The sequence below is a fragment of the Megalops cyprinoides genome, chromosome 2 (assembly GCF_013368585.1).
Source record: "Megalops cyprinoides isolate fMegCyp1 chromosome 2, fMegCyp1.pri, whole genome shotgun sequence".
NCBI lineage: Eukaryota > Metazoa > Chordata > Actinopteri > Elopiformes > Megalopidae > Megalops > Megalops cyprinoides.
The window spans coordinates 9,610,904-9,624,590 of NC_050584.1; the positions used below are offsets into that span (position 1 = coordinate 9,610,904).

General features: G+C 39.3%; 1 protein-coding gene across 2 annotated transcripts; it reads right to left on the reverse strand.

The window, feature by feature from the left end:
- Positions 1–543: 543 nt before the first annotated feature.
- Positions 544–7,796, reverse strand: LOC118773458 (nuclease EXOG, mitochondrial-like). Of its 2 annotated transcripts, none has more exons than XM_036522396.1 (6): positions 7,598–7,796; positions 6,776–6,922; positions 6,487–6,626; positions 6,107–6,183; positions 5,579–5,693; positions 544–1,406 (listed from the first exon to the last, which is right to left on the reverse strand). In XM_036522396.1, exons 1-6 carry the CDS (start codon positions 7,725–7,727, stop codon positions 951–953), a joined length of 1,065 nt encoding a protein of 354 aa, XP_036378289.1. In that variant the 5' UTR covers positions 7,728–7,796; the 3' UTR covers positions 544–950. The 2 variants fall into 2 exon arrangements, with proteins under 2 accessions (XP_036378289.1, XP_036378288.1); XM_036522395.1 differs by having other exon boundaries at positions 6,776–6,925.
- Between the last annotated feature and the right edge of the window lie 5,891 nt (positions 7,797–13,687).

Here is a 13,687-nt window from a genome sequence, read left to right on the forward strand (position 1 = left end):
GTTTTCAAAAAGCATAACCCGCTGTGCACTCCGCCGATACGCCCTCCATCCACTTTATCTTCAGCGGTTGCTTAAAAGGTCAAAATGGTGTTTGGCTCCCGGGGGGGGGGGGGAAATCACTCTTCTATTTCAACAACAATGCCACCGTTCATCTGCATTCTGTCATTCTGAAATCTTACTGTGGAAAAGGGAACCCATGAAATAAGAACGGATTCGCGTTTGCCAGTGCCATCCGAGTCCACTGTCCCAGTCAATACTCCGCACGAATGCAGAACCATAATGCGCACCACAACCTCGGGAAAAGTGCACGAGGCCTACAGGCTTTAATGGAAGTGACACACAGAGGGGCCCACGCCGTTTTGGAGACGGGGGTGTGCCGCGGCAGCGGTCTGTAATCATTCACACTAATTGCTTGCTGACGTGAAAGAAAAAAAAACACGTCGAGATACAAATCTATTATTCGTATCATGAATGGAATGACACAACACTCGAAATTGAGGGGGGGGGAATGCAAATTAAGAGTGACGACCAGAGTCAGTTCCTTCGTGTTCATAAAAAAACTTTAAATGGTGTAAAAATGCAGGGAAAACATACAGAATTGCATTACTGTTAAAACTGAATTAAAACCTGGAAATGGTAGACATATTTTCCAGCAATACACTTCTCCATGTGCCCCAAAGTCTGGTCCTAAATGGCAAGCAAAACTGTCCGGTTGGTTGCTAGACGCAAATATGCAATCACTTAACATTTCTCCTCCTTAACACCAATTAATACAGCTTCATACAGTGTCCTGATTCATTGAAAAAAAAAACTGTCTAACTAAGACCATTTATCTAGTAAAGCCCTCTTCTTGAACAGGCTAACACAACGCAACAACAAGATGGTACAATCTCTATATATTAAGAGATGAGTCTTCTTTATCAAGGTAAACAATGTGTTTACATTTGACATTAACGCCCTGTCTTGTCCACTTGACTCTCTTTGGCCGCAAGTTCGTTCTTCTTCTCCGCGTAGAGTTTGAGCAGGTAGCTATCTGGGGAAATGCTGGCCTCCTTCAGTTCCGCCATTGCCTTCTCCAGGCTAGCAGTAGTCCTGGCACTACCCACCTTGCGGCTCGTTATGTAAAGGGTGAACTCCTTAAAGTTCATTAGACTGCAGGAGTCCAGCTCGCAGAGGTTCCTGACACTCTGAACACGGTCCACTTTGGGGAAGAAGGTGAGCCCTGACATCCTCTCCAGGTCCGTCAAGCTGACCTGGAACTCGGTCAGGGGGTGATCGAAACTGATGGGCTGGTTTGGGACCACAAAGGCGCCTAAAGCCAGCGTTGGTGACTGGAAACCCCTCCTCTGGGCCAGGATGACTTTAAAGAGGTGGGTGGGGACAGCCACATCGTCTTTCCCTATAACCTGACCAGAGGAAAACACATACCATTAACAAAGGAGGAAGTACAATATACCTGTCAATCAAGTACAAACTACGACATTTTTCTCCTTTTGAGCTTCAATGGAATTGTACAATGATTTATTTCTGAATGTAAACTCACTTGCTGTTTATCACTTTAATGTCAACAAACGGTAAACAATCTGAATGCCCTTGTTCTTTGAAGGGCAATTAATTAAGCCTAATTAAAAATGGGGCTCATTACATCTGTTCTACATCCACTACTATTCTTTGCAAAAAAGAAGAAACTAAGAACATGTGTATACACAAGCGGCATTGTTAGTTTACCAACTGAAAAGACTGGCATTTTGACATCAACTGAAAATATATATTTCATGAATATTTATGGTGAGCATGCAGATGACTGTTCCATCTACAGGCAACAGGTTCACATACTCAACTAAAAATGTTTCTTATCTTATAATTCTTGGGGTACTCTCTTCCAAGCCTAGAAATTCCAGGTTAAATTGTTTTACTTATCATATTTTTGTATCCAGATTTACTACATATTTGCTACATCTCCTAGCTAACATGTAAATTGTGTAAATGAGTCTTTGCTTTAATATCAATAGCACTACACAATTATTAACCTTGCATAGACAACAAGTTGCATATTAGAACTCCTGTATTCTTGGGGTGCAAAAAAGAAATAAAAATGCCTGCCTTTAGGGTGTTTAGGGTTTTTTCTCCATGGACAAATAAACACAACTTTTACTGTAGAAGCTAAACTAAAACTGGATATTCTGAAATAGTGCACTCATTTTCCAGTGATATATCCCTCCGTGTATCCCAAATTCTGGTCCTAAGTTCTGAGTACAGTGCTCAGAGTTTTCTGAATACTGGAAATGCTTACTGACCAGGGCACAAGAGAGGAAATGGTACCTACACACACATACCCAAATGCTTTTGTCACTAATAACAACTTAAACGAGAGATTTACTTAGTGATAGTGGGCAAACACTGTCCAGATGGCCCTGCTTGGCACTATCTAATTACATTTCGAGCAGTTCATGGTTTTCTGTGTGAAGTGAGCTGGCACCTCACACACCGTGCTCTAACACAGCAAGACTAGACTCTGTGTGTGTGTGTGTGTGTGTGTGTGTGTGTGTGGGTTGGGGCAATTACGACACGCTCCATGTGGCTGTCGCTCACAAGCCTCGCCAGATGAGTTCACACACTAATTGTTCAGTGAACAGCTTTAAAAACAGCTCAGGCTATGGGCCAGAGCACCACAGCTCAAGAAATGCGCTCTCTGGTAATTGTGGGGGCCATGTGTAACAGGCCATGACAATCTCCTACTGGTTATGAATATCATAAATGCACGCACTCTGGCAAACATATTGTGTTGCAATGAATAAAAATGAAAATAAAAACACGAACGTTCCTATTAAATGTGATTCTTCCACTGAGGTGCATCTGCAGCTGGATTCTGTTCTGGTACCTTAAGAGGGTACACACCAGAAAAATACCTTGCTTTCATCAATCATCTATAGTAACTATAGTAAACTCTGCTTCATTTAATGATATATAAAAATTCCATATTACTCTACTAAGTTGTTTGCCTCTTTTCCATAAGTCTACAATGACTTAAAATATAATAAAATGGATGTCCTTTATAATCCAAATGTAGGGCTATTAAATCCCATTTCATAAAATACATATTAAATTGAACTGATTTTTTTTTAGTTTGAAGGTCCTCAGGCTCCAGAAAGGTTGGGAACCCCAGCTTGAAAGTATAACTACTGATAAAAATAACCACTACCAGTTAATTTACTAGAGAACACAATTCCAACAGCAAAAGCTCCCTGTTTTTTAGACACTTCAATCCTGTAAAAAAAAATGTGAACTTTTACAGTGGCTAAATCTTACCACCCACTTATTCCTAAAGGGTACGTTCACACTTGTATGCACTTCAGCCATCACATTTAAACCAAAAAGTGTCTCTCTCTGGCTCCTTGAGCAGTGCAGATTTAGGCCCACTGATCCCAGAACAGCATGTCTGGCCACGATTAAACAGCAAAACAGGCTGTCATCTGAAGTGATCTGCAGGCTGGAGATACTGTTCGGTAGTGCAGTGCTCATTTGTGAGTGGCTGGCTCTGCCAAGGCAGTGGCAACGGCGTCCACGGGGTTCCCCCTCAAACCAAATCCCTCAAAGGCGACGGGCCTGGCACATACCATTGCAGGGATTATCATGTAAAACCGGGGGTGGGGGTGGATCAGGAGGTGCAATACTCAGTGACTGCTAGGCCACATGTGCCCAAATAAAGGTACGCGGCCTGTACCGTGGCCTCACTGTGACAGGTAAACCCCCCAGGTAGCTGCCTATGTCAATCATTATAGGCACACCGGAGAAACAAAAGCTCTTCCTGGGAAAGGAGTTGCATAAACCGCTCCCAGCTTCAGGGCACAGATGCATTTACACTGTCTTGGTTGTGTTAAGAGATAAACAAATGTATCTGCTTACAAGAATACAATGGGAGTCAAGCCAAATCAAAACAAATTCTGTCGGCAGCACAGAATATCTCACTCTGACCCAAAGACAACTGTCTCGGGTGTTGGCAGGAAAAAGGTTAAATACGAGCAATGCTGCATGTCAATTACGCCCGTTTCTTTTGAATTTTGGCCAAGAATCTTCCTTTGCCTGCAACTCTACCGTGTCAGCTACACGCAGCAGACTAAAGGAAAAAGTTGTAATAATATAACTGATGGCTTTAAACACAAAAACTATGGCATAAAATATACTGCAACATACAAATGCAATGTATGAAAATACAAAAAGAACCATGCCACAAACATTTTATGTTGATCAATCTTTCAAAAAGTGAAAATCTGATTTAACACACAACTCTGTATGTACATATCTGCCGAATGAAAATACTGAACAGCCATGTCACAACTTGCAATGTCTATAATAACCAGCATTCCCATAATAACAATTACAGAGAAGACTACTGTGTACACTGTGTGTGTGCGCATTTTAAAGTAAGGGACAAGCAAATGCTGGATGGCTATTGGATACCGTGTGCTACCTCATTCAAAGGATGCTTGGGAATTTTAGGATGTCTTTCCACATATCCCAAGGTTGTTATCACACTATACTGTATTAATTAGTAATAGTTAGTTAATTACTAACATTTACTGAGACCTGACAGTGCCACATAAGCACTGTAAATAAATGTTCTTACAAGGAGGTGAAAAAGCTATACAGTTTCTGAAAATTAGCACTGATATTTTCCCAGAAAAAGGATTACGTTTTCTGATCAGCGTGCAGCTTACATGCTAAGATGTATGATCTGGGGCTGGTACTGTCCACAAGGATGTTTCAGGCCCAACACTGCCATCTAGTGTGCACTGGACAAAATAACCAGATACCTTCCCTGCCAGAAATAACTTTTATGGAGATTAGAGGCCCTTCTAACAGCCCTTGGAATTTTTGATTTCTCTTTGAATTTCTCAATTTGAAGTCTTGGACAACTGGAGGAAACTTCCAAGCACAAGAGGCTAAATTCATAAGACCTTCTTCAAAATATTTTCCAGCCCTAGGTGGTGTGATACTGACAAATCTCCATCACAACTTTGTCTAGCTGGACAGAAACAAAAACAGTACATGTATCAAGTCAAGCTACTCAAACAACTTAAGAATATGTCAGGAAAGTCACAGAAAGCAGAATGAATGTGCTTCTGTGTTTGTTTAATAAGTCTTGGAAAAGAGTTATGAATCCCCAGTGGTACACTAGTATAAAACGAAGATTTCCATGCTTTCTAAAAATATCGTGATTGGTTCTTCGGACACAGTAGTCAGTAAGCTTTCTGGCAACGAGATCCACACACCTCTGTCCTAAGTTAAAATGGGTGTAGTTGTTGAACCACAGTAACAGATCTGCAGAGCAATGCCCTCTGTTAGTTGATCTGTGGGATCATAAGGGTGACAAAGTGAAGTACACATATGTACCTCAGCTGGAAGCACTCCACTATTAGAAAAATAATTACTTTGTATGATACTGATGTTCATCACATGATTTTGCGTTACAGTTTCACATTGAACTGAAAGCTAACCTGGGGTGTCAGCATCTGCGAAATGCTTTTGGAATGGTTGTGTGAGGGTGCTATCATAATCACAATTTAACTCTGGATACCTTGTAGGAGACATTCTTCTTCCCATCAGCCCCCACTACAGGCAGTACCAGCGGTCCTGTAATGATCCACACATCTTCAAATCTTTTTGTCAGCTCTCTGCAGTACATTTCCAGCCTAAAAATACAAAATTGTGCTTTGAAATCAGAAACAAACTTTGGGCATTAATAATTCTCAGAATATGCATATCTTGAGATTCTTTTTTTTACTGTTAACGTATGTCAAATCATTTTAACAAGGCATATGGGTGGGTGGGTATATATGCACAAGTAATACATATACACAAACTCTTCTTTTCGCAGACGGTCTCCTCAACAGGGATTTACAAGGATAATATATCACATCATATCAAATTAAATACATTATATTAAGGGCTAAAATCTAAAATTTTAGGTAATTTACAAAAAAATGCTGCAATAAAATATAATTAGAATGCAATATGATTAACATTGTAGTTATGAACCTTCAAATAATTACACACTTCACTAGTAATGTCAACAAATGTAACTGTTGTTCATTAAGGGTTCTACCTGTTCCAGAAACCAGCATTGTTTTCATAATTCTGTGGCACAATGTTCGACAGGTAAAACGTCTCCGCCATTGCTTGCTGTTGAAAGAAATGCTGTTCAGTGAAGCTTAAATGACAAACCTTCAAACAACACGTACCAAACTCACAAATCAGTTACAAAAGAGAAAGATGTAAAAAACTATCCACGTTACCCTAAAATTTCCAAAACTGACTGACATGAACAAAGGGGACAACTCTGAGCATGAACCAGCACATGGATCAGCAAAGTTTGTCACTTCAAGAGACAAGCACAGACAAACCTCCAAAACTCCATATACACAGACAATGGTACACAGGTGTCGCAGCTGCAGATGTGGCCACGAGGACAGCATGGTGGGATACCTCAGAGAATTTGTTATCCCCCGCAGGGGCCATGTGGCCTCTGGACCAGCCGCTCCCAAGGTAATCCTCATTGTGCGCTGTGAAGAGCTGAGGGACACTAGGATCTGGCCTGAATTTGCAATGTTTTCTTTCCGCTTTACCTGAAATAGCAAGGTGAGGTCCCCATTTACACAAGACACTTGCACAGGCCGGCGACCCAAGATCCCGGCCACAATGGCTCTTTTGCGCTGTCTTGCCATACAGACTACATGATGTCATCATTGAGAATTTTAGCAGTCTTCTCACTTACCCAACAGTTTTTGACTGGAGATATGCTCTGCAACCCATCTTGGTGTTTTTTTGGCCTGGTCATATGACAGTGTATGGTTGGCGTAGCGTCTTATTTCAGCACCTGTCAAGGGGAAGCCATACCGTCCTATAGCTCCCCCAGATGGATCTTCTGGAACAAGAATATTTACATGCAATGGTGACAACGATTTACACAGCTGGATATTTACTGGATCATGCAGATGAGTACGTTAGCCAGCTCGCTAGCGAATCTTTAAGCTAGCTAAAAACGTAGCAACACTGCCCCATTCTTACAGGGCCAACACTTTACGTAGCTTGCTAGTGTGCTGATAAGGGACGTAACATTGGAACTGCTGTCAGCACAGCTGCCTGTTAGAGGTCAAAAGAGCTAGTATAACAGCTTATAAATAGCCAGCATAAGCTAACTAGCTAGCTATCTAGACTTACAAGCAAATATTTGGCCAAATACGCTTCAACAGTTCGCCAATACAGCTAGTGGCGAAACAGCATGCTAGGTAGCAGCGCCATCAATTTAACTCGTCTTACTAAAATGCCAACCACGTAAGCTATCACAGTAAGTAAATAACACATACAGCTAGCTTGCTAGCTCGGTAGCCAACAGGGATAAATCTAGCTAACGTAGCTAGACAGATCACAATACCATTATCACTAGCTAGTAACTTCGAAGCGATGTCATTGTTATGATTCTTTCTGTCTTGGTGTTACCTCTCCAACTAGCCAGTAGGCAAACTAGTTATTTCATTTATAAATAGTATACCCAGCTAACGAGAACAGTAGCTAACGTTAGCTACCGCATCGATACCTTTTTCATCAGTGTTATCCGGAATATCCTGCTTGTAAAGATTTATCACTGCGACACATGATGCAGTGCTTACAGCTGCCCCACAAACAAAACCACCAAGGAAGCGAAGTGTTTTAAGCTTTACCCTCATTTTATACAAAAAGTTTTCAGCAGCACAAGAATCTACTCAACACTGGTTTCGATTCATTGAATATACGCGTGCCGTGGGGCACATGGTTGAACTGTCAACAAAAGCACTGCACTGCAGAGGACATCTGTTATTCGATGCCCTGGAAACATTAACAGTGCCCTCTGGCGACTGGAATATGCAGTCGCGTACCATCAAGTTGTCCCCCCCCGGGAAGATAGCACTCGCGCTACCATTTTGCTCTTTTAATTGCCCTATTAATTTGTCATAATTTCGGCATCTTCAGTATGTGCACGTTGAAATCTACCTCAAACTCACATCTGGGTCACATGGGTCAAGTTTCACACATGGTGGCAGTTGTCCTTTTGTGGCACCTTACATCTTGTGCATATTTTAAGATTCTTAAGATTACATTACATTACATTACACCATCATTACCAAACGCTAAACAAATATTACCCATTTACACACTGATCACCCTCACTGATGTGCAACATTGCCACAATTCACCTGTCACAGTAAATTCCCCGATATGCATAGTATAATTGTAAGTAGGCCTACTAAAGAAGAAAGCTGAATTAGAAGAAAATAAGTAATATTTCCAGGCCAAGATGTGCAGCAGCATTCAGTAAACAATACAGACACAGGAGGCAGAAAAAATAAACGAAACGCAAAATGAAACAGGGCTTGTATTTTGAAGTAACTAAATCACAAGTAAAAATGAATCTACATGTTTCATATTTATATCAACATTAGTTAAAAACAGGTTTCTGCTATAACCAACACTCAAGTCAACACTTTAATACGTGAGTTATAATGCAATTTGATGGATCTAAAAGATTTTGAAATAGATCAAATAGCTGTTGCCCAAACTGTAGGTGCATCAGTCACAGACATGGCAAAATTATTTAATGTGTCAAAGGGAGCAGTGTCAAAAATCACGGCAGCATACATCAAACGAAGAAAACTGCATCAAAGCTCACTTACAGGCATAAACAGACATTTAAGAGTATAGCTCATAAAAACCACAAAACAATGGTCTCAAAAATTACCACAGAACTGATCTACACCTCTGTGACCGAGTCTCTACAAAAATTGTACATTTTGAGCCTCACAAAGCTGATATTTGTGGTAGGGCTGCCATTTCAAAACCACCTGTAATCAAGGCCAGTGCACAACAATGCATACTCTGGGTTAGTGAGCACAAAATATGGGCTGGAACCCATATTGGCTGTTCCCACCTGTATGAGATGGTGGTGGATCTATTATGGCATAGGTAGCCATGTTGTGGGAGACATTGGGTTTGATTATTACACTTCAGTGTAAAATTATGGCCAAGGGATACATACCCATTTTCGCTGAGCAGATGCACCCTATGTTACAAACACTGTTTCCTCAAGATGTTCTCATATTCCAAGATGATAATGCCCCCATACACACTGCTAAATAGTCAAAAGTGGTTTCATGGACACCAGAACTCAAACATGAACTCTAACAATTTTCTGGCACCCACCCACACACACATTCACAAGATCTGAACGTGACTGAACCTTTATGGAAAGTTCTGGAATGTAGAGTGTAGAGTAGATTTCCACATCCATCTCTCAGAGAACTGGAGGCTTTCCTTCTTGAAGAATGTTCCAAATATCACAAAGTTCAACACATATAACAACATTCCAAGAATGACTGAAGCTGAAGGCAAAGGGTGGCCCATCTCCTTATTAGTTAATAAATAGGACTCATATATGCGGTTTCAACATCTGCAAGACAACAAGATATGGTTGAAGGCTTATGATATAATCATAGTACTTACATTAACTCAAATTTACTTTCCACAACTCCCATAGAAAGCTACAAAAAGCAAATTACACTACTTATTCCAAAATACACAATATATAAAAACATCTCTCCATCTCCGCAAGGGAGTGCTGGAAAACAATAAAGAAAGAAATACAGACAGCCATTTGTATGGTTTATCAGTATTTTATTGTTTATTTTCATATACAAAAAGATAAACTTGAAATAATCATTTCTATTTTTTTTCCTCTAACAGTTAGGGTGTAATTGTTTCACAATGGGCAAATACTACATTCATACTGGTTTATTCTGGCACCAAGTGCAGAAAAGAAACAAACACACCCCAACAACTAGGCAAATCTAATTCAAACTCTTGATACTCAGTTCTAAAATTACCACAGTAAAAATGAACAATAATTCACTGCAAATTAATGAACTATGTTTCAATGATTGTTCAAAAATGTCCTCATTTCATTACGACAATACAATGGATGTTGGATTTCCAGGGCATTTCATAGATATAAAACCTTTTAACATACTCTTCAATCCAAAAATGTGTTTACAGCAACAAGCTCAACTCTTTATACATTTTCGTCTTTTACAGGATACTTTTTTTTAAGTATATTTATGTTAAAATCAGTAGTACAAGCCATCTCTGTTCTACATTTTAGCTACAATAGTGAAACATAACCTACACCATTTACATTTCACATATCCTGGTATAGAAACAGCACTTAAACATGACCTCTTGACAAAAAAAGAAAGAAAACCACTTTTACCCCTTGTCTTGTTCCCTCACTCTCAGTTACTTTACAATGGAATGAAAACTAAGTCTGTGCTTGCAGGCAGTTTTCTCTTTTTTCTCTCTTCAAATCAAAGCAAAATACAACTTTTTGGCAAAGAGCCGCCTGGAATTGAGACCATCTGCTGATGATAGATCTCCCTTCCGAAAAAAGCAATAAAATGGTACTGTGTGGAACAGTAGCGCATTTTTGTGTAGAGTAGCAGGTTAAGTACAGGCAGGAATCCAATAATCACATTCCTCAAAGGGATGAGGAAGTTTTGAAATTTCTGTAGCCATTGGCATGAGTCAACACTTGTCCCCTGGAAGAGAGGATTTTAATACTTCAGGAGCAAGGTGAGAGCCCCAGTAGCCATCTCACTACAATTTGACACTTATAACCTGAACACTGAACCTTTTGGGAAAACATGAGGTAACAAGTCACACTAAATTCAAGTTTAGCAAGATACTTTTAGTAAATGAATACCATTACCATCTGGAAGGTGACTATTGGCTCAAGAACAATAATTAAGGCAAAGCTAATGCTAATAACCACAGTAATGCAAAGAACAAAGATAATTTATATTAATGCAGTCAATAATAGCAAAGTGCTGAAAGGAATCTGGTTAAAACATTTTAACAGAAAACGGACACAGTAATAAAACAGGTTGATCTTTTCAAGGGAAGATTGCAATATCTGTTGCCAATCTTAACATGTGAACATTCTTCGTGAATTAGATTTTGTGTTTTATAAGTGTATTGTATATTAGTCTGTTTTTTGTTTTGTATCAACAAATTGAGATTATTCAATGACTCATCAATTCACTACAGTTCAGGCTGTAATGAAACTGCACTTACAGCTGATTTTTTAAATTGTTTGTAATGACCACTTTCCAGGCCTAAGTGATTCTTCCTGAAACACCATTATTCTGTCTCAATTTCATCCAATTTCCAAATTAGTGGATTGGGGGGGGGGGGGGGGGGTGCATGATCATAGAAAATTATCAAACATTACAGGAAACAATGACAGTAAAGGGCATGTTTCTAAGGTAAACTCCACCATGTAGGAAAATAAAGAATGGAACAGAAAGAAACACTCAAATATCTGTCACACAGTACCACTCCTTTGCTTTGAAAGAGAGGAGAGAGTCATGAAAAGAGAGAGGTTTTCATTGTCAAGGGGTGCATTTATACATGGTACACCAGCACAAAGAGGTTTTTTGTTTGTGTTTATAATGTACATCGTTTTGTAGTGTCAAGGAGTATCCAGCTAGCAACACTGTCTCATGAGGTCTGAGGTAATTAGTTCCTGAAATACCTGCCTGGATCTAAGACTGCATCCAGAATTACAGCTGGTCACTTTTTAATATTTTTTTTAAATTATATGTATTATATATATATATATATTTATATAAGCATTTTTGACAAGTACTATAACATAAACAAAAAACACTCAGCGCAGTTGGTTCAACAATACAGGAGGAAAATAAAGGCACAGCATCAGAACACCCATTAATGTCAATCAAAAGGACAGATTTTCTTTGACAATGTACTGATGTAATATGCACGCCGTTCTCTGGGGCATAATGTTTGTCATCATGAATGGACGACCTGGATTTTTCAATTTATGGAAAAAATACCCTAAAGCTAAATAAATTATACTATTAAATTATGGTATTATTTTAAAAAAGTAAATGATTCCAGAAATAAGAGTGATGGCGTTATGTTATCTGGCCTCTCCCTTCCCCTATACGCTCTACAGACCCATCTCATAACCGTTTTCCTAACATGGCACCTGAAATTAAAACAGAACCTCTTAAGATGCAAGGAAAAGAAAAAAATCACCCTGCTCATTTCTATGCAAACACATCTGCTCAATTTAACACACATAGTCTATTTTAGCAGATGTGCACAACTATTAGGCTACTCATAATACTGTTTAAAACTCAAATGAACAGTGCATGCAGCACTTTACCCATGACAAGCATACTATAATCTGTTTAAACCTCTGAACATAAAGAAAACTGAATTACTCTGCACTACAATAACTGTTTTGACTTGAAAAAAGTGAAATTTCAGTGAATAGTGAAAGGGTCAAATACAGATTTGACCTAACTGTATTTGTGAAGGGGGTACAGCCAATTCAGCTTTGCATTTCAAACTTTTCAAATTCAGCTCTTTGCAGCTGGTGTGGTTTGGTGGATTTACTGATTATTATTTTTTTTTACCTATGACAGCCTGCTCCAAAAAGATACAAAGTCATATCCAGTCATATCCATTTATTATGCCATTTATTTATTTAAATTATATTATATTATATTATATTATACTGGGTACCCCAGCTACATTTTAAAAATGTGAGGTTTTATAATTTGGCTGAGTAATAGATACAGGTTGTCTATGTTTTCATGTTGTGCTGGTTTTAGTTAAAGCCAGGAAGGAAATGGAATAAAGATGCAATCAAACCCTGACAGAGAGCATGGACAACAGAAAACCTCCTACCCTACATCCTAATATAAGAGAGAATAAAACAAAACTTTGGTAACCTGTTTTCAGGACATTCATTGGCCAGCTATAAATGAAAACCACTGGGCTGCTGCACGTCAGTGCAGTCCGCTGAAAAGCGCATCTAAATGGCCAATTCAGAATTGTGTCAATACTGACAGATCCGCATGACAGTTCTCAAAATGTGGAGAATGAACTTATGCCAGGAATTCTATCATTTACTTGCCTTGCAGACACCTTTATCCAGGGTAACTTCAAATGTCTCTTCACATGTTAATGGCAGATGGATAGTTACAGGAGAAATTAAAATTAAGCATCTCGCTCAAAGGCACAAAACAGCAGTGCTACACATGGGATTTGAACTTGCAATCTGCACGCTGGATTCTGTAACAATCATGCTGTACTGCCGCTTTAACCACTAACCTTACATCTGACACAACACAGTACATCTTGAGTGTTTTCAGTAAATTGATTTGGTAGGTTGCTCTAGGGCCACCAGTTACAGTACCTAAGTGTTAATGTTACACCTGAAAGACAGAACTATTGCTGTTGATATTGCTTGCTACATCATTTTCCACTGCCTTTTTGTAGACAATGTGTCTGTGTTGTAACATCAGATGTTAGTGGTTCCTAAAATGATTTTGCAGGAGACTAACAGATGGTAAAATACTCCTGAGTTGACCTGCTGGTCAGATCAGCATTACTTAACAGGATGGGCCAGTGTGTATATTCTTGACATGCATTCCAGTCCCTGGTAGCATTCCTCATGAATCTGTCATGGAATAATGAGTCAGTAAAGCTAATCAGACATCATTTGGAAAGTAGCTAGTACCAGAGTACCACTGCATTACAACTAGGTTGATTTTTTTCATCTTTCTAG

What these genes read in the sequence shown, in the direction of transcription:
- LOC118773458 (XM_036522395.1), bottom strand. Translation starts at nt 7,727, where the DNA reads ATGAGGGTAAAGCTTAAAACACTTCGCTTCCTTGGTGGTTTTGTTTGT. An exon ending in GGGATAACAAATTCTCTGAG is followed by an intron (nt 6,184 to 6,486) that starts GTATCCCACCAT and finishes TTCTTTCAACAG; the next exon opens with CAAGCAATGGCGGAGACGTT. An exon ending in AATGCTGGTTTCTGGAACAG is followed by an intron (nt 5,694 to 6,106) that starts GTAGAACCCTTA and finishes TTGTATTTTTAG; the next exon opens with GCTGGAAATGTACTGCAGAG.